General features: G+C 37.9%; 4 protein-coding genes and 2 long non-coding RNA genes across 7 annotated transcripts; 1 reads left to right on the forward strand and 5 right to left on the reverse strand.

Annotated features, from left to right (window-relative positions):
- Positions 1-1,036: 1,036 nt before the first annotated feature.
- Positions 1,037-4,328, reverse strand: LOC135939907 (macrophage mannose receptor 1-like). Its single transcript, XM_065484515.1, has 16 exons — positions 4,237-4,328; positions 3,952-4,181; positions 3,808-3,873; positions 3,697-3,751; positions 3,567-3,643; positions 3,416-3,512; positions 2,874-3,103; positions 2,743-2,821; positions 2,641-2,690; positions 2,542-2,577; positions 2,368-2,488; positions 2,191-2,315; positions 2,060-2,125; positions 1,566-2,004; positions 1,406-1,505; positions 1,037-1,330 (listed from the first exon to the last, which is right to left on the reverse strand). The coding sequence occupies exons 1-14, from the start codon at positions 4,289-4,291 to the stop codon at positions 1,954-1,956; spliced, it is 1,338 nt and encodes a 445-aa protein (XP_065340587.1). The 5' UTR covers positions 4,292-4,328; the 3' UTR covers positions 1,037-1,330; positions 1,406-1,505; positions 1,566-1,953.
- A 53-nt stretch (positions 4,329-4,381) lies between these two features.
- LOC135939908 (uncharacterized) lies at positions 4,382-4,638 on the reverse strand. The gene is made up of 3 exons (XR_010574793.1): positions 4,597-4,638; positions 4,514-4,547; positions 4,382-4,450 (listed from the first exon to the last, which is right to left on the reverse strand). It is a non-coding gene; the product is annotated as an uncharacterized LOC135939908 (long non-coding RNA).
- Positions 4,639-4,660: 22 nt separating this feature from the next.
- Positions 4,661-6,506, reverse strand: LOC135940917 (uncharacterized). The gene is made up of 4 exons (XM_065486047.1): positions 6,492-6,506; positions 5,453-5,641; positions 5,330-5,400; positions 4,661-5,153 (listed from the first exon to the last, which is right to left on the reverse strand). Exons 1-4 carry the CDS (start codon positions 6,504-6,506, stop codon positions 4,661-4,663), a joined length of 768 nt encoding a protein of 255 aa, XP_065342119.1.
- A 1,091-nt stretch (positions 6,507-7,597) lies between these two features.
- On the reverse strand, positions 7,598-10,592 carry LOC135940920 (uncharacterized). Its single transcript, XM_065486050.1, has 17 exons — positions 10,374-10,592; positions 10,261-10,308; positions 10,172-10,202; positions 10,049-10,113; positions 9,900-9,996; positions 9,600-9,844; positions 9,366-9,431; positions 9,256-9,310; positions 9,125-9,201; positions 8,968-9,064; positions 8,411-8,640; positions 8,281-8,359; positions 8,179-8,228; positions 8,082-8,117; positions 7,906-8,026; positions 7,729-7,853; positions 7,598-7,669 (listed from the first exon to the last, which is right to left on the reverse strand). Exons 1-17 carry the CDS (start codon positions 10,590-10,592, stop codon positions 7,598-7,600), a joined length of 1,713 nt encoding a protein of 570 aa, XP_065342122.1.
- An 845-nt stretch (positions 10,593-11,437) lies between these two features.
- On the reverse strand, positions 11,438-14,485 carry LOC135939594 (uncharacterized). 2 transcript variants are annotated; one of them, XR_010574763.1, is made up of 5 exons: positions 14,259-14,485; positions 14,073-14,206; positions 13,784-14,016; positions 13,643-13,725; positions 11,438-12,282 (listed from the first exon to the last, which is right to left on the reverse strand). It is a non-coding gene; the product is annotated as an uncharacterized LOC135939594 (long non-coding RNA). The 2 variants fall into 2 exon arrangements; XR_010574762.1 differs by having other exon boundaries at positions 13,784-14,021.
- A 2,951-nt stretch (positions 14,486-17,436) lies between these two features.
- On the forward strand, positions 17,437-24,159 carry LOC135940875 (uncharacterized). Its single transcript, XM_065485971.1, has 27 exons — positions 17,437-17,540; positions 19,104-19,158; positions 19,215-19,356; positions 19,408-19,679; positions 19,734-19,975; positions 20,034-20,084; positions 20,203-20,233; positions 20,293-20,445; positions 20,496-20,734; positions 20,790-20,840; positions 20,902-20,935; positions 21,122-21,186; positions 21,240-21,581; positions 21,637-21,699; positions 21,748-21,778; positions 21,832-21,896; positions 21,949-22,066; positions 22,127-22,371; positions 22,422-22,556; positions 22,612-22,647; positions 22,706-22,823; positions 22,877-22,986; positions 23,048-23,128; positions 23,187-23,223; positions 23,413-23,483; positions 23,539-23,641; positions 23,702-24,159. Exons 1-27 carry the CDS (start codon positions 17,484-17,486, stop codon positions 23,935-23,937), a joined length of 3,183 nt encoding a protein of 1,060 aa, XP_065342043.1. The 5' UTR covers positions 17,437-17,483; the 3' UTR covers positions 23,938-24,159.
- The last annotated feature ends 2,166 nt before the right edge of the window (positions 24,160-26,325 follow it).

Consider the following 26,325-nt stretch of genomic DNA (forward strand, 5'->3'; position numbering starts at 1 on the left):
GCCCATTCGTTTCTCTCTCATCCTCCCTACTGTCATATGTTTCTCTTTTTGCTACAATTTATGTCAAAATTTTAGGATTGTTCTTTTCAATTTGTTTAAAAATCATTGTTAATTGGTCCAAGCAACATACATTCCATACAAATTCCCGTGCGAACGAGTAAAATTGGAATATTAGCTTCAATTGCACAAAATAAAAAATTATTGTCCTTAAAAAGCTGATTATGTGGGTGAACACATTTTGAAATTAATTTCAATTTTGTATGCTTCGGAAAAAATTATTTTTGACTTGGTGTACGTGTTACATAAAATAAATCTATTCCAGAGAATAAAACACACTTCCTAAAAGAGCAGTCAATAATCTACAAACTAAATACTCTTTATTCTTTTATTTGGAATTGTAACCTTCTATCCTGGCTGTAATTGCCTTGTATTTCTAATAAAACTGCAGACTAATTGTAAGCGCAGTGTGTAGCAGCCGCGTACTGTCAAATTATTATACTTAACGGAAATGTACGTGGTGCCAGAGAGCGCGTTTCTTTCTGATTTGCATAGCAAAAAAGGTAAAAGCGGCCATTTTTGCTGTAACAATCGCTGGATCTGCATGAAATTTACAATACGACGCAAAGGAAAATGGCAATAAACAGTGAGATACTCGTCAGGCACTGGCCGACTTTTCCATTTTTTGTCACATTGGTGAACAGCTAGCGCAGACTGATGATGTACCATTCGCGGAACATAGTAATAAACATTTTCCTCGCAAGTGACGTTCAGACAGGATGGAGACGAACATGGCGGAGCTGGTGTTGGCGCTCCCTGCATCATTATTTTTTAAATTTATGATCGAAAGGAAGGCAGGCGAATACGCATATGTTGGTGCACTTTTGTCAGTGGTAACGAGTTAACGACGCTTGCGTTGGCCCGCGTGACGTTGAGGTGCATGCAATTTTCAGACAATTATTGAAACACATTTTCTACGGAAAACATATTTATTGGTGAAAATCAGAAAATTATAACCACGGAAAGTACGTTAGGAACATTGTACAATCACTGCAAGCAGTATTTGTTAGTAATTTATCATGTGTTATGAAGATAAACCATATTGAAATTTAATAATCTTCGCACAAAACATGTGCAACATCCGAATTAGTGGTCACACCAAGCGACATTATTTTCTTTAAATTGTAATTGATAACAAAAGCTGGGATCGAGGGAGCTAGAGAAGAAGTGTCGAAAGCGAGGTCACTCATTGAAGAATTCGAGAAACACCAGCGCGGCTGTCCGTCACGCCAAGTAACGGGAATCCAGTAGTCTTTTTGCGCTGATATATATGCTACACACCGCAATAACATATTCGCAACAATGCAATCAGCTCGCTCAAATCTGAATTAATTAAAAAGAATCGTACCTGAGCTGGTAAAAACGCTCGCCACCTTCTGCGGTGTGTCCAGAGTGGCAATTCGGAGGCCGAACATGCAGCACATAGTGATTCCGTAGGCGTAGTGGAACTAAAAAGAAGAAGCCACCCGTTATTTTGGCAAGTGCGTGCGATACATTGAATTTATTACTCTGTAGACTGAAAATGACAGGTACTTTTTGCCGCTTATGTAATCGATGGTGAAGTTTGTCACGGGTACCTCTTTGAAACCTACAAACACCTTAGCTGAAATAAAAAAAGAAGGCAAATAACCCAGTCAGTACAATTCGCTTCTAATAATATATATGCCAACGAAGGCAAAGGTTGTCATGGTTTTTCAGTAAAGAATAATATAATATGAATTATGTACACAATAAGAAAAGAACTGCATTTAATTTTAACTGAAAAAAATTATTTAAATTTGCCAAATTTATTTTAGCCGATGATATATAAAGAACTGAAAGTACTAAATACTTGAATATCCCTCAAAACAATGTCCAATTGAAAAAAAAAGAAATTAAAAGTCCCATTGTGAATGCTTAAGATGCCTCACTTTTCGTCGTCGTCTCGAACAGCGCTCTTAAAACCGGCTACAATAGGGAATAATTAATTGCTTTAATATTTTACACCCTTAAAAGACCCCACGTTTACAACGCAAGAAGTATAATTTTTGACACAAAAAGTAGGCTCCGGGGTCAACGGAGCAATTTCCTGAAACAACAAACAAAGGATATGTAGATGATTTGTCGCATAAATAAAATAACTCGGCGAGAGACTTGTGCTGACTCCGACAGAGAAATGGAATTCTCCTTTTCATTAACTACGCTCATGAACACGTCAGGCGCCTTTTCATTCGCACACTTGATCAATTGCGCCGCCTTGTCGCACTCATCCATTCCACCTGAGTTAGTTTGAGTCATAAATGTAAAATTGCAGCTAATACAAAAGCTTACCAGTTGAGTTTATGCACTCATCTTGAATCATCAAGTTTTTCTTGAGATCCTGCAAATTACCAGCTGCCAACTTTTCCAATATTGCCAGAAATTCACTTTCCACAAACTTTCCGTCAATCATCTACACAATTTACACTCAAGATTGGGATGGTCAAAAAGAATAATAAGTTATACCAAACCGCTGTTTTCCCCAATGCACTTGATGAAGCACTTTAACAAAAAAAATTAATTAGCACCAAATTCGGGTTTCTTTTTTACTTTCACATGGCATACTTTTATCCTTAAATCATAGTTTGTGTCATTCAGCAAATTGTCAATTTCAACTTGAATAGGATGAAATTAAATATAGAAGTAAAATAAAATTGATATACATACTCGAGCTGACGTTGTAAATAGCAGCGCACTCGTCTCTCACAGATTTTCCTCCTGTAGCGGAATTTGACGTGTCCCGGGCCTGTAAACACAAGCGTCTCAAATCCAGTCGTTTTATAATTTTTTGCCCAAACCTCGCAGATGTACCGCAGCTTTGTGTCTCCGTTAAAATCAGCCATCAATGCACTCGACCCATTGATGTAGACAGCCAAGTGATGCTCCACTCCGCCTGCGTTGTCCGGCTGTCCCGGCTGCCATTTGGCATCTTTTCGAACCAAACGGTTCACAGAGCAGAAGCCGAAAGCCGACTCGCAACCGCTGTCGGTGCCCGATGTCCAATAGTAGCCCGGAGTTGCATATTTTTCTAAGATAGGAAATAAATACAGTCAATAAATTATTATACAGTCGCAATCTGTTGAAAAATTTTAATATCAATTTATCGTTCCAAAGAAGGCAGGAAATAGGGCTAAATATTTAAATAATTTTAATATAATGAGGTCCTAATTATATAATATTTGTATTTACTGAAACTGTGCGTCAAGACACAAAAATACTGTGCATTTATTTTCCCGTGTGTTCCTTTTAATTTTACAGCTGAAGAATTAAAACACAAAATGAATCAGGAAAATAGAAATGCATTGATTCGGTTGTCGAATTAAAATTTAATAATTGAGACCTTTCACTCCAGCTTTAACTCCGTCAAATTTGTAATCAAACTGGAGGCTGAGTAGATTCATTCCTAAATCGCAGCAGGCTTTCATCGCCCCTAGGAACTGAATGAGATATTTTTTAATTAGGCAGTGGTTAATTTAAATTTATATAGAGACTGTTTTCGTCTGGTTGAGGTAGCTATAAACGTAAAAGCGGTTGTTTTTCTTGTACCAGGAGCCGAACAGATTTGGATCTGTAACTCATGTGAGTAAAGCAGCTGAAAATTAATTGTTATACCTTTTTTACTTATTAAATAGTATGAAGTCTTGCCCTTCTTGGTCATTTGAAAAAAAAGTGACAGCTGTTTTTGGGATAAAGAGTCGGCATTAATTTGAAATCTTACATAATTATAATTACATTTCTTGTGCATGTGATATTAGGGCAAACTGGTGACGCGCATCGTGGCGGAGGCGTTGTTGGACCCTGTAAATTTAATGTATTAATAAATATTTTAGGGATCTATATTGACATCTTTAACACTAAATTTAAAATTGTATTTACTTGGCAGGAAAAAACATTGATGTTGGTGCATTTTTTGTCGGTCAAATAGACAGAACTTTTTTCTTTTTTGATGTTCATGTGAACACAGTTTTCTGATCCGTTCAAATTATCGGGCTGGCCAGGCGCCCAAAAATGCACCGAACCATTATTGTTGTTGCACCACGAAAAGTTTTTGCCTTGTGTCCTCAGGCCAGAGGTCCAGTAGTTTGACCCGTACTTCCAATTCACAGCTTTTAATAAAATGAAATTAAACAATTTTTAATAAATGTGGGGCCCTCGGCAAACCCAATTGTTTGAAGCACTGATATTTGGCGTCGTTTTCTATTTCAATCGGCTGCATTCCAATTGAAGCGCATTTGATGGTGTTTTCCCTCCACGTCACCTGCACGAGTTTAATTTTCATAATTATTTTGAATATAGGATAGCAGGCTCACCAAAGATTTGCCGAATACAAAAAGCTGATTGCATGAGGTGACCCAAAAACCAAACTGGTCCGGATCTATACGGAATGCGCATTTTTTGTAATAATTAAGTTCAAACTAAAAAATTAAAGAAATTAAACCCTTCAATCGTCCATTGGTTTCAAAAAGTTCCTTCTGAAAAGGCTCAAATTGTAAACAATAAAATGAAACAATGACATTTTACATCTAGTGGAAATGAAGATTCGCATTTTCCTACGATGAGATCCTGTTTTCCGTCCATATTAAAATTATAGAAAAAATTTAAATGTAAAAAATCGTACTGTTAAAGATGGGGCAGGAGTTGTTGTTGAAGGTTGGGTTGTCGTCAAGGTTGTTGCTCTTGTTTTCGTAGTTGAAGACGATAATTTTGTCGTAACCAATGGTGTTAAGGTTGTTGCGATTGACTTCACTTCTTTGGTAGACCAGATTGATGACGTTGTAAAAAATAATTCGGTCAAAACTGGAGTTGTTAACGTTGTTCTCTGATGTGTTGATGATGCTGCAATTAAGGAGAGTAAAGCTTTACTCGTCCCCTTATTGTTAGTGGCAATGGTGCTGGATGATGCAATAATTGTAGTTGGGTTCATTGTTGCTGGTATAGAGGTTGTATCCATTGTTGAGGTAGACGTCGGTTCAGTTGAATGAGCGAAGACTTGTGATGTGACAACATCACTACTGGTGGAAGAAAATAATTTCTCTGTTGGGGATTCTGGTTCATTAGAACTGTTGTTCAATGCCGAGCTGAATATAAGGATTGAAAGAAGAGTTAAAAACGTCGTTTTATGTTCAAGTTAAATCTTATAAAAATTCGTGCATAATTTAAAGTTCAACAATAAGTTTTTTACTTTTATGTTTCCCCTTTTGACAATTTAATAAGTTGACCTTTGGCCTCCTCTTAAATTTATTTGTGATCTTACAATGCTGTTGTTGAATAAGGTTCTGATTGTAGCTCTTCAATATCTTTACTGCTGATGGTAATCTCTGTTTCCTTATATTTGTTGAGAATTAGATTTAAAGTTAATCCTTCCGATATATTTTACTCTTTCGTCTTTGGGCGTGAATGTGGAAGTTTTTAGCGACGATGTTTTAAATCCCTCGGTGACGTTTTGCTTTGACTTTCTTGGCCCTGGGTTGGTGCACGATTTGTATCCACAGCATTTTATTATCTGTCTGCGGGTGTGCTTTCTTGTTTCCCTAGGAGACTTTGCTGCACCGTTCAGGTCGAAAAACTACGAAAAATAAAATAATTTGTAGCGCTTGTGATAAAAAATGTATTTTGATTTTGAGGGACGTTCTTTTGCATTTTAATATCCAAGCCATTTGGTTCCAAATTTCGAATATTAGTATGCCCTATTTGATGTAGCAATTTTTTCTTTAATAAAATATTTACACGAGGACATGACTAGTTAGAGCAAGTGTCTTGCATGGCAATCAGTACATAATTCTTTAAGTTTTTGAGATAAACGTGAAATTAAACATTACCAGGATGTTTAGAAAGATCAAGAATGTCAATAGCTGCATATTGCAGAAGAGCTTTGGTTGCCGAACGATTTTGTTACATGGCACCTATATCGCTGGAAGTCCAGCAGCTAGTTGTTTCCTTTCCACATCATTAAAATGAAAAATATTCGAATATTAAAATCGAGGTGTGCAGCTCGTGTTGTATGGTGTTAGTCATGTTATTACCATGAATTTTTTTGGCCCTCACTAGTTGCACAAACAACGAACCGACGCTCTATATGTTTCGCAATGACTTTTCCAGGAAATATTCGATGCTACACGTTTTCCATCAGAGTCATGCGAAGCTGCCTATTAATTGCGATTTTTGCAAGCAAGCAGCTTGGGTGAGAGACGAATAGGCTTTTTATCGCATTCCATATAAGGTGATGAAAAATAAACTAATGCACAATTAAATGAAACGATTGATTTGACGAATTAAAAGATTTATTGGTAAAAATCAGAAAATTGAAACAACGGAAAGTACATTCTTACAATTAGAAACATTGTACTACCCTTGCAAGCGTAGAATTTGACTAAAAAAATTTATTTCAGTAATTTTATTGAATCAGCACAACTGACAATGAGTGGCCGCATCTTTTCGCCGCCCCGCACCGAGGTCTTTAATTGAAACGCCAGACATTTGTCCCTTATGCCGCTGGAAAGGTGCGAAAACCAGCTGGTGGCGAGTCTAAGCAGCCCGTTGAGCTATTTGAGCATTTCGAGTCACTTAATTAACCACCTTTTGCCATCTCTGACAAGTATATTAGATCCCCGAAATGCTCAAATATTGTATGTATTGCTTTAACACTCCTGAGAATGCCTTAACAATGCGAGCCAACGGGCTGGCATAATTTATCATACATATTCATATATACATTTTTGTGTATATGTATTTAAATTTAATATTCTTCGCACAAAACATTTGCAACTGAGGTAGTGCTCAAACCAAGTGAGCTAATTTTTTTTAAAAGGTAATTAGAAGTAAAAGCTGGAATCGAGGAATTTAGAGTAGAAATGCTGTAAGCCAGGTCATTTAGTGGAGCATTTGAGAAACACCACCGCGGCTGTGCGCCATTCCAAAAAGCGGGAATCCAGAATTCGGCGGTCTTATGCGACGAGGTATATGCTACCACAACACATTCGCAATTAGCTCGGACATATATGAATTAGAGAATCGAACCTGGAGCGGTAAAAACACACGCCAACTTCTGCAGTGTGTCCAGAGTGGCCATTCGGAGGCCGAATTTGCAGCACATAGAGCTTCCGGAGATGTAGGAGAACTAAAAAATTAGCCACCCGGTATTTTGGCAAGTAGTGCTTTAATTTGATTATATTTACAGTGAAGTATTGAAATGACAAGTACTTTTTGCCGCAAATGTAATCAATCATGTAGGTTGTCACGGCGGGTAACCCTACGACATTTTCAAACACCTGACCTGAAATAAAAAAGAAGGCAAACCCAGCAGTCAGTAAAATATTCACTTGTACTAAAAAAATCTTTAAACAGAAATGATTGAATTGGTTTATAGATGCCAATGAAGGCACATGAGGTTAGTTAGATATTAAAATTTTTAATGTTTAAAAAGCCTCTCACTTGTTGTTGTTTCCTCGAACTTCGCTCTAAACACCGGCTAAAATAAAAGAACAGGTAAATATTAATTTCTTTGACACTTTACACCCTTAAATTATCCCACATCTATAACGCAAGGATAATCTTGGACGCAAAAAGCAGGATGCGGGGGCAACGGGGCAGCTTCCTGAAAAAATACAACAAAAGAAGATTAATCTGTCTAATAAAAGAACTCGCGAGTGTGACTTGGATTGACTCCGACTGAGAAATGGACCGCTCCATTTCATTAACTACGCTCATGAGCACGTCAGGCGCCTTTTCATTGGTACACTTGATCATTTGCGCCGCCTTGTCGCACTCATCCATTCCACCTATTTAAGTTTAAATAATAAAACTAAAATTACTCCTACAAAAAAAGCTAACCAGAGGAGCTTGAGCACTCATCTATGATCATCAAGTTTTTCTGGAGATCCTCCAAATTGCCAGTTGCCAAATTTTCCAGTATTGCCAGAACTTCATTTTCCACAAACTTTCCGTCAATCATCTATAAAATTTACACTCAAGACTGGGATGGCCAAACAGAATAAAAAAAATTATACCAAACCGCTATTTTCCCCAATGCACTTGATGAAGCACTTAAACAATAAATTCGGGTTTCTTCACTATTTTCCAGTTTTAAAAAAACATATGGCATACTTTCATCCTCAAATCATAGTTTGTGTTGTTCAGCAAATTGTCAATTTCCCCTCGAATAGGATAAAATTAAATATAGAAGTAAAATAAAATTAATTTACACACTCGAGCTGACATTGTAAATAGCAGCGCACTCGTCTCTCACAGCTTTGCCTCCTGAGGCGGATTTGGTCGTGTCCCGGGCCTGTAAACTCAGCCTCTCAAATCCAATCGTTTAAAGATTTCTTGCTCAAACCTCGCAGATGTACCGCAGTTTTGTGTCTCCGTTAAAATCAGCCATCAATGCACTCGACCCATTGATGTACACAGCCAAATAATTCTCCGCTCCGCCTGCGTTGTCCGGCTGTCCCGGCTGCCAATTGGCATCTTTTCGAACCAAACGGTTCACAGAGCAGAAGCCGAAAGCCGACTCGCAACCGCTGTCGGTGCCCGAAGTCCAAAAGTTGCCCGGAGTTGTATTTTTTTCTGAGATAAGAAAAAATGTAATCAATAAATTAAGTCGTATTTAATCTCTTTTTCGAAAAATAAAAAATTAATACTAATTTATCGCTCCAAGTGGGAGACAAAATCATATATATATGGCTAAATATTTAAGTACTTTTAATATGGAATCATATGGCCTATAATTTTATAATATTTGTATTTGCTGAATTCAGTGCGTTAGTCATAAGATTTCGTGCTTTTAATTTTCCTGCTCTACAAATACAAAATAGATCAGGAAAACAGAAAAGCTACTTTTAATTGGTTTCGTAGCGGTCAGCATTTGTAAAAATTGATTAATTTAATAGAGACCTTTAACTCCTCCCAAAACCCCGTCGAATTTGTAATCAAACTGAAGGCTGAGTAGATTCATTCCTAAATCGCAGCAGGCTTTCATCGCCCCTAGGAACTGGACGAGATATTTTTTTAGATTCGAGAGGCAGCGGATTACTTTATTTTATATAGAGACTGTTTGCGTCTGGTTCGGGTAGCTATAAAAGTAAAAACGGCTGTTTTTCTTGTACCAGGAGCCGAGCATATTTGGATCTGTAATAGTTGTGGAGCTCATGAGTAGATAATTATTTGTTACAATTTTTTTACTTGTTAAATAGTAGGAAGTCTTGCCCTCTTTGGTCAAATTATTAAAAAGTGACAGCTGTTTTTAGGAAAAAGTCAACTTTCAATTAAATTCTTTGATTATTTCTAATTACATTTCTTTTGCATGTGATATTGGGGCAAACTGGTGACGTGCATGGTGGCGGCGGCGTTGTTGGACCCTATAAATTTAATATATTATAAAAATATCTCTTTTTAATTAGATATGAAACCTAAAATATATTTCAAAATCTGATGTTACTTAAAAATACAGATTTTTGCATCCATAAATATATTATGAGTTGTAAAAAAGGCAAAAAGTTAGGGATCTGTATTCAAATGGTATTTACTTGGCAGGAAAAAACATTGATCTTGGTGCAATTTTTGTCGGTCAAATAGACAGAAGTGTTTTCTTTTTTGATGCTCATGTGAACGCAGTTTTCTGATCCGTTCAAATTATCGGGCTGTCCAGGCGCCCAGAGATCCACAGAACCAGTCATCTCAGAATAACCACTTTTGGTGCACCACGAGAATTTACTGCCTTGAGTCCTCAGGCCAGAGGTCCAGTAGTTTGACCCGTACTTCCAATTGACAGCTTTTAATAAGATTAAATTAAAACTATTATTTTTTAATGTGGACGTTCAGCAAACCCAATTCTTTGAAGCACTGATATTTGGCGTCGTTTTCTATTTCAATCGGTTGCATTCCAATTGAAGCGCATTTGATGGCGTTTTCCCTCCACGTCACCTGCACGAGTTTAATTTCGATAATTATTTTGAATATAGGAGAGCAGGCTCACCAAAGATTTGCCGAACACAAAAAGTTGATTGCATGAGGTAACCCAAAAACCGAACTTGTCCGGATCTACAGGTTGCACAAATTTAGTAATAAATTTTATACTAAATAATTCAAGAAATTAAACCCTTCAATCGTCCACTGGTTTCAAATAGCCCCTTCTGAAAGGGTTGATATGGTACACAATAATATGAAACATTGATGTTTATATTTTACATTAAGTGCTGGGAATGAAGATTCACATTTTTCTAAGATGACGAGATCCTATTTTCCGTTAAAATTGAAGAAACTCGAAATTAAAACAAAAAAATTTAATGCGTTAGTACTGCTAAAGATGGAGTTGGTGGGGTTGTTGTCGAGGTTGTTGCTCTTGTTGTCGTAGTTGAAGACGATAATTTTGTCGTAATCAATGTTGTTGAGGTTGTTGAGATTGATGTCACTTCAGTAGACCAGGTTGATGACGTCGTAAATAATAATGTCAAAACTGGAGTTGTCAACGTTGTTCTCAGGTCTGTTGATGATGATGTTGTAATTGTAGTTGGGTCCATTGTTGCTGGGGTTGAGGTTGCATCAATTGTTGAGGTAGATGTCGCTTCAGTTGAATAGGTGAAGATTGGTGCAGCAATATCACTACTTATAGTGGAAGAAAAAAACATCGTTTTATATGTACAAGTTTTACTTCACGTACTTGTGCGTGCAATTTCAAAGAACAACAATAAAATCGTGATATATTCATATTTCCCCGTTTGAGAATTTAATAACTTGGTATTCTCCTCTCGAATTTGAAACAAATTGGTGATCTTACAATGCTGTTGTTGAATAAGGTTCTGATTGTAGCTCTTCAATATTTTTGCTGCTGATGGTAATATTTGTTTCCTTTGTTGAGCTCTGATATTTAAATAACTTTAGGTTTAAAGTTCATCCTATCGACATTTTTACTCTTTTATTTGTGGGTGGGAATTTTTGATCAACGATGTTTTCAACCTCTCGGTGACGTTTTGCTTTAATTTTGCTCCTGGGTTGATGCATGATTTGTTTCCACAGCATTTTAATATGATTTGTCTGCGGGCGCTCTTTCTTGACGCTTTAGGAGACTCTACTGCACTGTTCAGGTCGAAAAACTACGAAAATTAAAAATAATTTGTATCACTATGGCGATAGAAAATTTCTTTTGATTTTGAGGGACTTATTCTAAGTCAAAAATAATTCTAAAATCATTTTGGTTTCAAGATCCTAATGTTAAAAAAATAAATCTTTTTCAAAAATCAGATCTGTAATAACCTATAGAAATCTAATAGTCAAATCATCAAATACAAATACATTTCCAGGTTTCCATAAATTTTAAAATCCAGAACTAGATTTTTGCAATTTTATCTTTAATATGTTCACACGCAAAACATGACTAGAGCAATTATTTGTTAACAATCAGCGCGCACAATTTTAAGAGATAAACATGAAATTGAATATTACCAGGATATTTAGAAGGAAGATCGTCAATATCTGCATGTTCAGAAGTGATTTGGTTGCCAACTGATCAAGGTTTTTAAGCGATTGCTGTAAAGCAACTTATGACGGAAGTCCAGCAGCTTGTTATTTCCTTTTTGACATCATTAAAATCTGAATATTAAAACCAAGGAATGCAGCCGGTGTTGTTTCGTGTTAGTCATGATTTTTATCGAGAATTTTAATTTTTTGTCAATCCCTAATCACCAATGTTTCGGAATGACATTTTATCTTTTCCAGGAAATATTCGATGCCACGTTTGCTCTCCTATAGGTGTTTGCCTGATCAACCAATAGCTGCGCGACAGCTCTGGCTTCATTTGTGCGACCTAACTTGGCCAAACACCAGGCTTTACTTTCCTGCACACTCTTTGCCATGAACAAATTGCCCTGGTACACGTGCCTCAATTCTCGGTACGCGCGCAAGGCAGCGCTGTACTCGCCCTTAAAATACAGAAAGTCGGCGTACTGCTTGTACCATCACAGTCTTTGGGAGAGAAATAGAGAGGCGTGAATTGCGGGGCTGCCATTTCAACTTGCTGCTTGTCGCATTCAAGAAGATCGTTCCCAAAATTGAAAAACTCCTCCATGGCTCCCAATCAGCTGTTTCCACGACGGCCTACTAACGAGTTTCTCGGCTTTTTCCTCTTCACGCTCAAGTTTGGGAAGCCGTCCTTCTCGATGGCTTCAAATATCCTTGTTCGACCTGCAGCCAAAAAATAGAGTTGACGATATCCTGGAAAATAGGATGAACAACTGGTTTAATTTTATTTTGATCACCATGCAAGAAAACACATTTCTCAAGACTGAAAAATTGAAAAATAAAAACGGAATTCATCCTCAACACTTAAAAATACCATTTGACTTAACTCGTTCCTCGTATTAAAATCGGCAAAGCTGCGTATTTCGGCGCAAAACCCGAGAAATCGACGCGTGGCAACGCGGAACGGCGTGTCGAGTAGTCAAAATCCGGCCCATAGGCAAATAAAAAAAATAAATATTTATACTTCAGCACCGTTAGACGGGCCTAAAAGACGCAGAATTTTACGGAGTCTTAAACACTTTGTTTTTTTTTACTCTACGACCCATAGGAGCTGAGTTATTAATTTTTAAAGTCGAAAAAAACGCAATTTCTGACATTTCAAAATTTGGTTTTTGGGGCCCAGACAGGGCCCTATGGGCCGGATGGTACCGATTATTGTACCGATCGACGCCCCTTGGTGGGGCACGTCCAGCCATGTGTGGTCTTTCAAAATCAGACCATTTTTAGAATTTTTATGAGTTATTTTCTTCTAATTTTCGAAAAAGTCGAAATTTTCAATTACTTCCGCCAGCCATATTCCCCTTGCAGGACAAATATGGATCCTCAATCAACGCGAAATCATTTTAAGACGAACTAAGAGCCGATCTGATCAAAATCCTTGGAGGAGATAGACTTTGAGCTTTGAAAAACGTGATTTTCGCAGTTTTCGCACTTACTCCATAAACATGGGAAATTCAAAATTCGCGATTCTTCCTAATTCAGCACAATTAAAGGGATATTATCGACTCCATCGCACGCACAGGACCTCTTCCAGTCTGGAAACTAATTTTCAGACTTTTCGCGCCCATAGAAAAATTAAAATTGATTTTTTTATTTTTTGGCTTAGCGACATTGCGGCCAAAAATAGTTTTATTTTTGTTAAAATTCGGCCGTTCGTCCGATCATTAACCACGACCCCTCATCGGACAGGTCTCGGACGGGGCTTTAATCTGCGGTACCCTAACGACCTTTTGCAGGGTACTCCACGACCTGAGATCATTTTAAGGCCGGTTTTTAATGATTTTATCCATTTTATCAGTACTTTCGAGCACATTTGGCGATACTCAGCGATTATTATTTCATACCCTTGCCTGTCACCAACCTTCCTCAGGTCGCGGGACCTGATATAAGACCCCAGACTGTTTTTTTGCGTATTTACCGGCGCCGTCGCTTCTATTTGAGTTTTTTCGTCAGCGGACAGTTGCCCAAAGTGCCCATAGGGGCGCAAGCTAATTGTTATGTTGTTTTTAATTTTAAAAATATATCTTAAGTTAACAGTCAACTTGTCTTTTACCTGTTGAGAGACAAGAAGTTCTGGATGAGTCTCCACAAGCTCCCATCAGACAAAACGTGTTCCTCGAAAACCAATTTACCGTTCTGAGTTGAAAAATATGTAATCAGTCACCTTCCTCATTAAACCAATTATTATTCTCACGTGTTTCAGAACCCTGAAGATCTCCTTCAGTGCCTTGGACTCGTTCAAGGACGACCACATCCACGCTGCAACTCGGCACCTGCGAGATTTTTCTGCCGAGCCGCAAATTAATGAACTGCTTCAGCGTTAGATGAGATTTCTCTAGGGTTTTCCTGAGGTACTGCTCTCGCAGAAGGGGTTGATGTCCAGCATCAGCAGCTCGCTGTTGGAAGATAACGCGGCGAGATTGGCACCTGGACTAATTAGAGTGTTAAAAATGCAATAATAGGAAGATGATTTAAATATTTACCACCAGCGCATCCAATTTACAAAATTACTAAATCGCTGTCAACTCTCCTGACGAGCTCACAAAAGATTCTGGACAGCTCAGGGTTGAAATGAGGCTTGTTTCTCGACTTTCTTGCAACCTCCCACGCGCAGAATCTATAGTAAACCATCAAATAATTTAATGGACCTAGCTTAATTGAATTCATACCGTAGCCAGGAGTTGGGAGCGATTTGTTTCACAAGCGCCATGGCCATGGTGCAGAAGAGAGCGAAAGGTCGGAAAATACGAAACCTGACGCGATCGTAAAATCACCCAAGGTCATAGAAAAGATTCTTTGATGTCATTCCCGCATTTTGAAATGCAAGAAAACGCATTTCAAAGTCGAATTCACGGAATAAACGCGTACTCCGCACAGTTCTTGTTTTGTTTACATCCACACGATCATCTGGCGGACGGCGGAGTGTAGGGATGGAAAGTGACCACGCCCACCATCCAGGCAGCGCGAGCGCGGGCTCACATCATGGTCCAGAACTGTTCAGAACACCCTAACAATTTCTGCTATACAATCTACCCAGCCGACGACCTTTGCTATGATGCGTGACTGATTGTGAGCAGTTCATGTCATTCTTTATTCAAGATTAATAAAGATTATGTATTCGTCCAGGTCGCGGTAAAATTGCGCATATTTCTACAAATATCCAAATTTTCACTGTCGAATTGATATTGTTGCCCGATTGCAGAGCTTCAAACTTCTCGTGAGCTATTTTTAGTAATAAAAATCAGCTATGTAGATGTTTGAAAAGTATTTTTGGTATTTCCCTTTCTTCCTAAATAATTATATAACATAGAAGTTTTAAGCGCATACAAATAATGAAAATATCGTGTATTAAAATATGGTTTAATTAAAACTAAAGATAATCTCTATTTTTTAAAATTAATTTAGGCGACTATTTAGGCCTCCAGAAGCCAAAAAGAGAACGTGTTGTAATAATTTAAAATCAATATAACTTCCTAAATTATGTAAAAATTACACACCAATCATACTAAAATCGGTTTTGACTGGAAACTTTTTCCCAGTGACATTTATTGATAGTCAGCTCGGAAAGGTTTTGAAAATATTATCACAAAAATCGATATCTTATACGCAATTTTCCCAGCTAAAACGACGAAAATTCGGGGTTTGTTCTGAATATTAAAAATTATAAAAGTAAAAAAGTAGATTCCTTTGTATAAATGGCCGAAATGGAGTGCAATGGGTCTTATTATTCTCATTGTTTTTGCTGAGAATATGGAGTCAAGCAGCTATATAGCGTGTGGTGCTGCAGCTGCGGATTTTAGTATGATTTTAGTTCCAAACTGAGTGAGCTGAGCAGTCAGAGGACTGTTTGGGACGGCGATAGTAACATTTTCGGCATTTGTCTCTAGTTTAAAAATCGGTGAGAGGGTTTCTTTCCATAAAAATGTGTGTTTTTCGAAAACTTCTTCTTTGCGGACACGACCCAGCACGATTACGGGCAAACGTGGATAAGTTGCAGTCCAGGAAATTCTCCAAAGTCCAAGATAGATTGTTTAATGCTTGGAAAAATGGAGTTCGCCGCAGGACGTAATAAGAAGTACAAATTAAAATGTACATTTCCAAAATATTTCCTCCAATCGTTCTGGAGTGTTATTTGCAGGGCTGGGCGTGGGAATAATTCGGTTTTTTTTGCGGCTAGTGTCTCCTGGGTTTTGCAAACAAATTTCGCAGCCATTGATTTCTGCCTTTTTCAACTTTGCTATGCAAAATTTTCTTTAGATAATTTTTTATTTATGAATAAATCATTAAAAACACTAAACGCTTTGAACCCCAGATTTTCAGGTACCGTTTATCATCAGTTTTCGTGGAAAATAAACTGGTAAATTTCGAGATTGTTACATAAAGTGCAATCAACTGCATGGAACACTGCACTGCAAATTTAGGAAGCTCTCTGGGAGATTCTTAGGCCTGGTTATTTGTGTGTTATCAAAAACAATTTTATGGATTTTTGGGGTTCCCAAAATATTTTAAATCGTTTACTTTATATACGTAAGCTCATAATATGTGCCTATAGCCGCTGGTCTCGCTTGACACGCAGATAGCCGAGCACAAATAAATGTTTAGTGTGCCAAACTCATCCGCGCAGAACAGTTATTATTATTTAAAACCCTAAATTTTGCGTTTTTTATTTTTGCGGAAGTTTTTGCAATGAATATTAAAAGATATTATCAATATTTAATTAGAACATTTCTTATAAAAGAACTCAAAATTATTGTTCCCACTCTGCCATAAAAATAAGATAAAACTTCGGTGTCAAACAAACAACTGTAATTAGACACAGTCTTTTATTTTATGCATGTTGACTGGCAAAATTTTCGCCCTTTTCCATTTTCCTCCGTGGTTGAGTGGACTTCAATAAGGACAGGTAGGCATCCTCTGGACTCTCTGGGAGCAGTCCCGCAGGATGCTGGCCATAAAGCCGAGCACTCGAGCGTCCTTGGCACGCGCGCCATCCGTTTGCACATCCCATTGTGGACCGACCGCTGCTCCGATTTGCTCGTCGACGTACTGCAGCGGCTCACCGTCGACCGCGTCGACCGTATACCAAAAAGCAATTAAAACGGCGCTGGTGCTCGCGTGTTGTTCGTCACGTAACTTTTGCGATGATTCATAATACAAATTATTTCTGAAATCGTAGCTTTTGCACTTTGACATATACAACAGAGGAACGCGTGGCTCTCAGGGTTCGCCAATTTTGCAATGCGCAAAAATGTACCACTGGTTTTTTGCGCCAAAAACCTGCTGGAAAAACCCACTAGTTTTGGGGTTTTCCGCATTTTCCGAATTTAACCCGAATATAGTCAATTTTCGCTCCAAAAGAGTCTAAAATTGTCAGTGTAACCAGTGGCTCTAATACTGATTTTGGTGATTTTGAAAAATACCTTTTTTTGGTCATCCATCACGAGAATATTTTTTTTCCATAAGAATGCATGTGTTTCGGAAAAATGCGCAAAATTGCAGAAAAACCCGCAAAAAACAGTTTTTTGCAATGCAGTGGGTTTTTGCGAACCCTGGTTGCTCTGCCTCTGGAACGCATTTTGATGAGACGGTAAATTAGAAGAAGATGGAAAATGCAGCAAAAACATTGTTCTATAAATTTATACTATTCTCTAGAACAGAATGATTGTTCTTATTGCATTTGAATAAATTTTTAAATTCTTTAATTATATTGACTTGTTAAAAATTTTAATGCGAACTCTCCAACGTCCATGTTCTGATTTGAAAATTATGGGGGAAATAGTGCGACGTCAATAGTTCGTTACACATGACAGGAAGTTCCATATATTCCACACTTATTCATGCTGAAGCCTGTACCTCTGTTTTATCGACAGCTCTTTTACAGCATAGAAGGCAAAATGAGGATTTTGATGCATTTGACGATCATATCAGTGCTAATAATTGTGAATTATCAGGTGAGCCTTGTTTTGATTTGTACAATTAATTTATGGATAAAATGCTATTCATATAAATGGCAACTAGTATTAAAAATGTGAATAGGCTAATCTATCGACACTGCGGTTAAACTCTTTGACCGGAAAATCTCGCCAACGGCCTCATATGGAATTTAAATTATCTGGCCACATCTAACTAGTATAATATGACTTAGAAAACCTAGAAATAGTTAAAACTCGCTATTTTTAAGAAAGTGCTTGGAATTTTTCAGTATAATCGGTCTTATTATACTTATGAAATTAATACAAAAGACTCCAATTTGTATTTAACTGGCTTAAAAATAGATTTAACTCACCAGAGACTGATGTGTATAAAATGTTTTGTGAATCAAGGAATGTTAAAGTGGAATGACACAGGTCAACAATTGAAAATTATTTGAATTGTTGGATGCCACAAACAATTGATCGATAAACAATTTGTTCAATAATTTGTAATTATAAAAAAGGACCTCCTACAGTAAAAATTCAAAATTTGCCAATTTTCTCCAAAATGTACAGTGCTCGAACATATTTTCTTGGCATATTCCGATTCCTCTCGTCGAGATCTGTTCAACGGTGTTTGCCACTTATTGGGGAATCTCTTGGTTTTGAAATTAAATCGGATTTCAAGTAAGGAGACAGCCATTACCATGTGGAAAGCACGGTAACTTCCCAGCCAATTTTCTCAAAAAAATACAGTGCTTTTCTTAGGTCAATTTAGGCTTTAACTGAATCCTAAGGGACGAGTTTATGCATTGGCAACAAACATTTTCCATGCTTTTGCTCTTTAATTTGTGCCGAATTCTGTGAGACTGAAACTCTGATTAATGAGAATCGGCTTTCCTGATAGACATATTTACTGACGGTTTATTCCCTGTACATCCTTGAATGTATGAAATTCCTCAAAAAGTGCACTGCAGATTTTCCAAAATGTAGAGATGTCCCACATGAAGGCGGTATACCCACTCGTAATAAAGAATATAACGCATGTTGTGAGAATGACGTGTACACGTTAAACCATGTAATTGGAAACAGGCGGTGCAAAACCCAGTGAGCATCACACCGAGACTATTTAACGCGCTTCCAAGTTCAATTAAGCTAATCGATGATCGATGATAGCTCCAAAGTCAAGCAGCTGGTTTTGCACCGCCAATTCTATGACCTGGACGAATTTTTATCTCTGTGATTCTGATTATTTTGATGTGATTATGTTGAACAGCCTGACGTATTTTAAGAGCCACCCCTGTAAATATTTGGCTTAACAAAATAAAAGAGTGTCTGAAACTGAATCTGAATTTTCTGTAGCAATCCAACGTTTAATTATGAACCTTATAACGATTGTAGATGTAGTTTCTGTTAAAAAGATCGAATTCAAAAGCGAAAAGCAAGAAAATTGACTTTGAGAGAGACAGCTTAAATTTAATTGTATAGATTTAGTGTTGCACGCATGTTGCGTTTAATAAATCGTTATAATTAATCAAATGCTATATATCATGTTGTGATGCATGTTGTCAGTTAATTAATAAACCAAATTTCAAAATTTAGTTCGTTCATTGTGCCGGTAGAAGTGTTCAAATGAGGAAACGTGTACGTGCAAAAGGTAAGGTATTGAAAAAAGGTTTTTGGTTTTGACAAACAAACTGGTCAAACGTTTAGAAAACCTGAAGCACTCGAGACGAATTCAAATAATCAAGTGTTGTGGAGGTGCAAAATGTTCGGCATCTTTTAATCATAAACCATCGCGAAATTCGAGTGATTTGAAAACGATCTCCACTCGCCCTAAAACTTCCAGCTCTCAGTATGAATGAACGTTTGAATACAGCAAACTTTAAATTATTTCAATTTTCAGAGGCCGTTTTAAAACAACTGTACGCAAAGTTTTCAGCAGTAGTATTGATGAAAACACGGCTATTTCTGAGTCTGCTACAACCGTCTTCGAATCAAATACGGCCCTCTCTGAATCAGATACAACCCCCTCTGAACCAAACCAAATTCCCATAGAAACAGTAACAATTTCCTCTACTCAAAGCATGACGTCATCGGAGACTACCAAATCGAAATTAACAACCACCACGATTTCCCAAAGTGGCACAACTAAATTCATTGCGGAAAATACACCTTGTATGTCGACTAAATTTATGAGCCACGATGAACACGTCTGAATGAATTAAACAGCTCAGGCGAAAGCAGAATCAACCACTAATCCACCTACAAGCACCTCACCAGCTGCAGAAGTGACAACAACCTTGACTATAGCAGCGATAACGACAAATTTGGTCACCACCACCACAGCCAAACCCATCACCACAACCGCAACCGCAACAGCAGCTGCAACATCAACCACAACCACAACCACTACCACCACCACCACCACCACCACGACAACAGCAACAACTACGACAGCTAAACCAACAAATGTAGGATCAAATTTATTAGCAGAAGGATGATTTAAAATAAATAAAAAATGGTTTACAGCTACCTTGCGAACAGTCTCGTTGCGCAAACTTCACTTTCACCGCAAACCAGGTTTCAATTAATCCTTTTAAGAATTTAAAAAATATGAGAATCTTAATAGCACTTCAATAATAAAACGTTATATATCCATTCTATAAATTTTACACAAGTTTGCAATAAATTTATTCAGGGCGCAACATCAGTGATCAGCGCCAGCACGAGTAAGAGCAACAAAATTATGCCTTTGATGATTCCTAAATTTGCTGCACTTTTTATTCAGGCAAGCTAATTGTTAGAAATGGAGCGACGTTTCTGTATTCATCAGCAGCAGCGAGCCAAGCTGATGCCGCCCAGAACTGCTTCTTGCGCAATATGAATTTAATTTCTGTGCAAGACGTTCTAAAATTGAATATTGTTCAAAAATTGCTTCAGGGTGCGTGTTTAAATTTTATTCCTTTTTAATATTGTTTTATTGATTTAAAGATGTTGGGACCGACTCTACCGTCTGGACGATTGGCTCCAACGAAGGAAACATGTCGTGCCAAAATTACGATTTGAGTTTCGCCTGGTGCAACCCGAAAAGAGAAATCATCCTTCCCGCGATAATACAGAAAATGAGCAGTTTGGAAATAGTTCAAAAGGGACTCACGACGTCCATGCTTAACGGGGCTGCCGTCTTAAAAACATCAGATTCTAATTCATTGTTTCCTTTTTTGTGCGAGGTAAAGACACTTGATTAATTGGTAAAATTAATATATTCAAATACTATTGAACTAGCCAAAAGATGATGTACAAGACTCTTGCCTCGCTCTTAAGTGCAACAAAGACGTATGTTTCGTATTTATATTTATGTATATATCCATTAATTTATTTTCGAATGTATATATAGAGCACATTGTTAGACGCAAATGGGCATATTAAGGGTAACACGTGAAATCTACAGAAATCTTATTTTAACTTGAAAAAAGAATTATGGAGATTTTATTTTATAAACTCCCATAAACAATTAAAAATAAGGAATGAAAGCGATTATAGCTCTTGGGAGCTATTGGAAAATAAATAAATAATGTTATATTTTATTTTCTTTCCCAAAAATTAATTATATTTAGATGGAGAAACGTATGGGAAGTGGACGTTTGCTTGCGACAAAATGTACCTTTTCTCTGGTACAATTGTTAGAATTAAATTTTTATTCCGATTCTGCCTAAGAAAAATAAATTCTCAAAGGGCACTTGGCAGCAGAGTTGGGACTTCTGTTGCAGTTTGGGAATGCACCCGATCTCGTTTAGCTCGGCGTCCGACTTTGAGTGTTTGAGCAACACCACTAAAGATTTGATGTGGACGCAAAACTGGAATTATTGGACGGCGGGACGCGCAATGGGCACCTGGGGAAGGTGGGCCTGGTGCCCAGGAGCCGTCAACCTTCCCGACTCGCTTTCCTGGGCTCCGGAGCAACCAGACAACGCCCAGCCCGATGAGAATTGTCTGCACTTGCAAGTGACGAAAAATGCGAGCGGTATTCTTTTGTCAGACCGGAACTGCAGCCACAAATACGTCATCGCTTGCCAGGTAGAATGAACTTTGTATATGTGAGTGAATTTGTTGAGAGCTTGGAAATTTTAAGGGTGATGTGTTGATGACGCCCGACTGCAACAAGCCAATCTGTCCGATGGAGTGTACTAAAAATGCAAGTTTTGTTTTACTCTTAAGGGCGGCTTTTTTAACAATCTTATAGGAATCGACTTTCTCCCTCGGAATTATAAACGGTCAGTATTAAGATTCTGAATTAAGCGTAAATTAGATTGAGCTTCTCTTTCAGATCTATTTGTTCACGGCCAGTGGAATGTCGGTTGTGGCAAGGAATATCTGTTTTCGGCTGCAGCTGTGAATTTTAAATTTTAAATTTAAATATTATTTTTAAAATTTATATTTTTAGATGGATTGGTTGGGCGCGTGGAAATATTGCTGCGCCCTTGGAATGAAATTGGCCTCGATTGAGTCTATTGAGGAATTGAGCTGTCTTACGAATATGGTTGCGAAATATCCCAGAGCGGGTAGAATATGAGATATTATTTCGAACAATGATGAATTGCACACTTTTAAACTCTCAACAGCTTACCCTGATCAATGCGGAAGGGATTTCTGGACATCTGGCACCAACCGCGGCTGTCCAGGCCCTCACTTCTGGTGTTCAGCGAACTGTAAATTGAACAAGCAAGAACTAGCCAATTGGAAAAACGGGAAAATGCCCTCCGAGAGTGCCGATCAGTGCATTTTCATCAATTTGTCTAATTCAACTTTGAGTGAGACCTATTTGGGCGCTGACTCTTGTACAGAGCAAAAACCGTTTCTTTGCGAGGTGATATATATTATTTAAAAAATTTTTGATTGTGTTATTGTGTCTTTCAGACCTTTAAATCTGGCCTTAAATCAGCGCAAATTCAGCGCTCTTGCTCGGCAATTTGGGGTATTACAGACGATGATGTGAATTTAGTTATCATGAATCCATACGCCGACGTCTTAAACCAAAGACGCGAACTAAAAGTGCGTCTCCGAAAATTAAAAATAAAACCTCGTAATTTCTGCTTTGCATGTATAGTGTTATATTAGGTGCTGCGGGAGATTAGTAAAAGTGGTAAATACATCTCTTGAGTTCACTTTTAAAACTCAAATTAAATCTGATTCCGCATAAGATAATAAACGGATTACTGGCGACGGATAAAATTTTGCGCGACTTAGAGGACTTGACGGTCGACGACGCACTGTCTTTGCAGTACAGCTTTGGAAAATATTATTCCTGCACTTCCATTCGTATACGCTTACTATGCTAACACACAATAGCAGGGTGCATACTTTTTTTGCAGAGGCCCCTGAAGAATGCAACCTGATGGCCATGATGTTCCAGTGTGCCAAGATGAGTGCACCAGAAATTACCAGAGGACTCGTCACTGTCAACAAAGGAGACGGCTTTGCTGTGACTTTTAAAACAATTTTCATATACGCAGAATTATATCTTTTAACTTTTTACTCGCCAGCATTTAGTAAGTGTTACAGGGGGAATCAGAACCGCCGAGAGAGTGTGTCCTCTGTATCCAGCAGCAAGTTGTGTACCAAATGTAATCTTTCGTTTTGGGACCCATTTTCAATAAGATTGATTAATGTTTGTTCTTGCAGCAAGCAAATATCGATGAGCTGAAAAACACGGGATCAAGTAATAAGATCAATTTGATTTCCATTTATTTCTAGTAATAGAAAATCCACAAGAGTTTTTTATCTTTTTAGATTGCAATTTTTTAAGAAAATTTAATAAAGGAACCTCTACATTTTGTTTACTGAACATAAATTATCTGAAATTCCTGCTCACAGCTAGATTTTAATGAAGGCCTAACATTTATTTCAGCACTAGGAGGAAACATGACGAAAATCTCGACTGGCAAAAATTACTTTACAATATTTCTCCCGACAGGAATTGTAAGTAATTCTAACAGTAAATCGTATCAAAAACATAATTTTTATTTAAATTCAGTCCGACGCTCAAGCTGAAGCAGACTACTGCTGCAAACTTGGCAGCCACCTTGCCATTTTCGAAAGCTTGGCGGATTACAACGCATTTACGCGCGACTGGCAAGGTAACAAATTCTGTTGAGATTTAGTTTATCAATTGGGAGCTGGAACAAACAATATTGCAGCAACTGCAGGCTACTGGGCTTACATTGGACCGACTTTCGACAATGGCGATGGCACCGACAGCTGGTGCTCAACCTTCATGAAGCTGCCAGCGGGATTGATCACAGACATCAACACATTTTATCGCAACCAGGAATTGACTTCAACTCAAATTTACTTGTCGAAAGACACCGGATTTGGATTGTATGGAAAAGGAACCATCTGCAACCAAGTAATATGTGGCCCACTTCCATACTAGAATATGACCAAATTATTCCATTCGGAGAAATTATTTTTAACATCTGGATAATATGGTTTGTATTTTATGGTGATAGAGTTTTTCTTGCCGACAAAATATTTAATAAAAACGTGTCTATTTGCAGTTGCTATTTCTATGTATGACTCTGAATTTTCCGAATTTTCATTGCAAATTATATATGGCAGTGTGTGAATGACGATTTTGAGCCTTATAAACAATAAAAGTTTGAATAAATAAATATGGAACAACATCTTTTAGAATTGATTGCAAAAATTGCCAACAATAAGGGAAAAAACACATTTTAGGGATTCTTTTAGCACACTAAACATTTGTGCTCGGCTATCAGCTGCTGGTCACATGGTGATCTCACGTGTATCGAGTTATTAAACAATGTAAAATATTTTGGAAAACCCAAAAAACCACCGAGTTGTAGTTTTTGATACCAGTTAACACACAATTACTCAAGAACGATGATGGAGTAAATCTGCAGCTGCAGCACAACACGCTAGCTTGACTCCCTTCTCAACAAAACACAAGAGAAAAATAGATCCCGCTCCCTTTCGGCTATTAACGCAGAGTGTGCTCTTACTTATCATGGAATCTACTTGATGTGATAAATTTACCTCTAAATATTTTTGGAAATAGATTTAAAATAAATGTATTACAACAACACGTTCTTTTGGTAGTTCTGGAAGCTTAGGTGCCGATAAAATTTTCAAATGAGAACGATAATTTAGTTTTTATTAAAAACAAAACTCTTTAGGAATTTATTTTAAGAGTTACGAGTACATATCTCATATAATATTTATACAACATTTTTAATATGTTGCTGGTGCTTTAAACTCTGTTTAATAATTAAAGGGATCAACACAAGGAGCTGCAGTAGTCAAGATTTGAGAAGTTGAAAAATTCATATTCGGTTCAGTTTTTACGGATGTGCTGTTTGCTACGCTTGTTGAAAATGCAAGAAGTGCTGTTGGCGACTCTGTTCCGTTAGGGAACTCAACAATGCTACTATTATTTGCATCAAATCCGACGGTCGACGTCGAGGAAGTCGTGGTATCGCTGACCACCATTGCAATTGGGAGTGCTATTTTTGCGAAGACAAGCATAGGCTTCTGGAATGATGCTTTTACTGTCGTTCTCGACGTTGTTACGGGCCTTGCGGTACTGCTTGTGGCTCTTTGGATTGTTGTTGTCGTGGTTGTTGCTGTTGTGGTTGTCAAAGGTTTAACAGTAGTTGTTGGTGAAGTCAAAATAGTTGTTGTTGTTGTTGTGGTTGTCGTAGTTGGACGTGTTGTGGTTGTCAAAGGTTGAACAGAAGTTGTTGGTGAAGTCAACGTAGTAGTTGTTGCGGTTGTAGGAATTGTTGTCGTGGTTGAACTTGCAGGGGGTGAATTGGTTTCTATGGTCGAAGGGTATGTTGAAGTTGTCGTTACAAGTGGAACCTGGCCTGCAGCATCAAAAAATGTAGCAGAGATTGCCAAAGGTGCGATTCCCTGTTCGGCAACTTTCAACGCCGGCACTGACTGTCCAGCCTCAGACTGAGGAATCAATTGGGAATTGTAATCTCCAATATCGGGAAATGTCGGTTCTTTGACAAGAAGTGTTTGCTGAATAGTCAGGATTGGGCCAACTTCCTCTACGCTGGGGGTGCTTGGACTCACGCTAGTGGACTCGGAGGGGGTTGTTGTTTTTGCTAAGGTTGTCTTTGGTTCAACTTGATTGAAAGATTTGAGGTCATTCAAAAGCTTGGCCACGTCTATTGTCGTCGTTCTGGTGGTTTGCTTGATGGTAATCGGCTTGGCTGAGCTTTTGAAATCGGTTTTCGCGCTTGTGGTTTGGTCCACCGCCCCATTTTTCTTGGATGCAGTCGTGTTTAGCTGAACTCGTTTCTGGTTCAGGGTGGTAGCAGCTCTTTTAGTGGTTTTTACATGCTTAGGATGTGCCATTTTCTTGTTTGCAGGTTTTGGCTTGGCGGGGGATTTTACCCCTTTCGACTTGACATTATTTTTGTTTTTTAAGGCTGCAGTCGTCCTCTTAACTGGTTTCTTAGTCATCCTGCCTTCTCCCAATTCGAATTCAATAGCTATCAAAGCTATTAGCAAAATGAGCCAAACCTGAAAAGTACGGGGGCTAAAGCATGAGGCTGCGTTTGATGTTTTTGATTTTCACTACCTGTAAGCAGCGCATATCTCGCTTTGCTCGATGCTATTTTACATCAGTCGTGTGTCGGAAGCAAAACGAGCGCTTTTATCTCTCTCCCACGTCTGTTGATTGTTCAGGAGATAGCAGAACGAGAGGAAATTAATTTTTCCAGCAGTGAAAAAATAAGCTTTCCACGAATAATAATTAACATATAGGAAAAGCGCGCATTCGTTCTCAATT

This window comes from Cloeon dipterum, chromosome 3 (assembly GCF_949628265.1).
Source record: "Cloeon dipterum chromosome 3, ieCloDipt1.1, whole genome shotgun sequence".
Taxonomy (NCBI): Eukaryota; Metazoa; Arthropoda; class Insecta; order Ephemeroptera; family Baetidae; genus Cloeon; species Cloeon dipterum.

What these genes read in the sequence shown, in the direction of transcription:
- LOC135940875 (XM_065485971.1), top strand. Translation starts at nt 17,484, where the DNA reads ATGAGGATTTTGATGCATTTGACGATCATATCAGTGCTAATAATTGTG. An exon ending in CTCTTAAGTGCAACAAAGAC is followed by an intron (nt 20,841 to 20,901) that starts GTATGTTTCGTA and finishes ATGTATATATAG; the next exon opens with AGCACATTGTTAGACGCAAA. An exon ending in GCGGGAGATTAGTAAAAGTG is followed by an intron (nt 22,648 to 22,705) that starts GTAAATACATCT and finishes ATTCCGCATAAG; the next exon opens with ATAATAAACGGATTACTGGC.
- LOC135939907 (XM_065484515.1), bottom strand. Translation starts at nt 4,291, where the DNA reads ATGCAGCCGATTGAAATAGAAAACGACGCCAAATATCAGTGCTTCAAA. An exon ending in TCAATGTTTTTTCCTGCCAA is followed by an intron (nt 3,874 to 3,951) that starts GTAAATACAATT and finishes TTAAATTTACAG; the next exon opens with GGTCCAACAACGCCTCCGCC. An exon ending in CTCTGTCGGAGTCAGCACAA is followed by an intron (nt 2,126 to 2,190) that starts GTCTCTCGCCGA and finishes TTGTTGTTTCAG; the next exon opens with GAAATTGCTCCGTTGACCCC.
- LOC135940917 (XM_065486047.1), bottom strand. An exon ending in TCACGCCCAAAGACGAAAGA is followed by an intron (nt 5,401 to 5,452) that starts GTAAAATATATC and finishes AACAAATATAAG; the next exon opens with GAAACAGAGATTACCATCAG. An exon ending in CCTTATTCAACAACAGCATT is followed by an intron (nt 5,154 to 5,329) that starts GTAAGATCACAA and finishes CCTTATATTCAG; the next exon opens with CTCGGCATTGAACAACAGTT.
- LOC135940920 (XM_065486050.1), bottom strand. Translation starts at nt 10,592, where the DNA reads ATGGACCCAACTACAATTACAACATCATCATCAACAGACCTGAGAACA. An exon ending in CTTCATTCCCAGCACTTAAT is followed by an intron (nt 10,203 to 10,260) that starts GTAAAATATAAA and finishes CCCTTTCAGAAG; the next exon opens with GGGCTATTTGAAACCAGTGG. An exon ending in AACCAGTGGACGATTGAAGG is followed by an intron (nt 10,114 to 10,171) that starts GTTTAATTTCTT and finishes TGCAACCTGTAG; the next exon opens with ATCCGGACAAGTTCGGTTTT.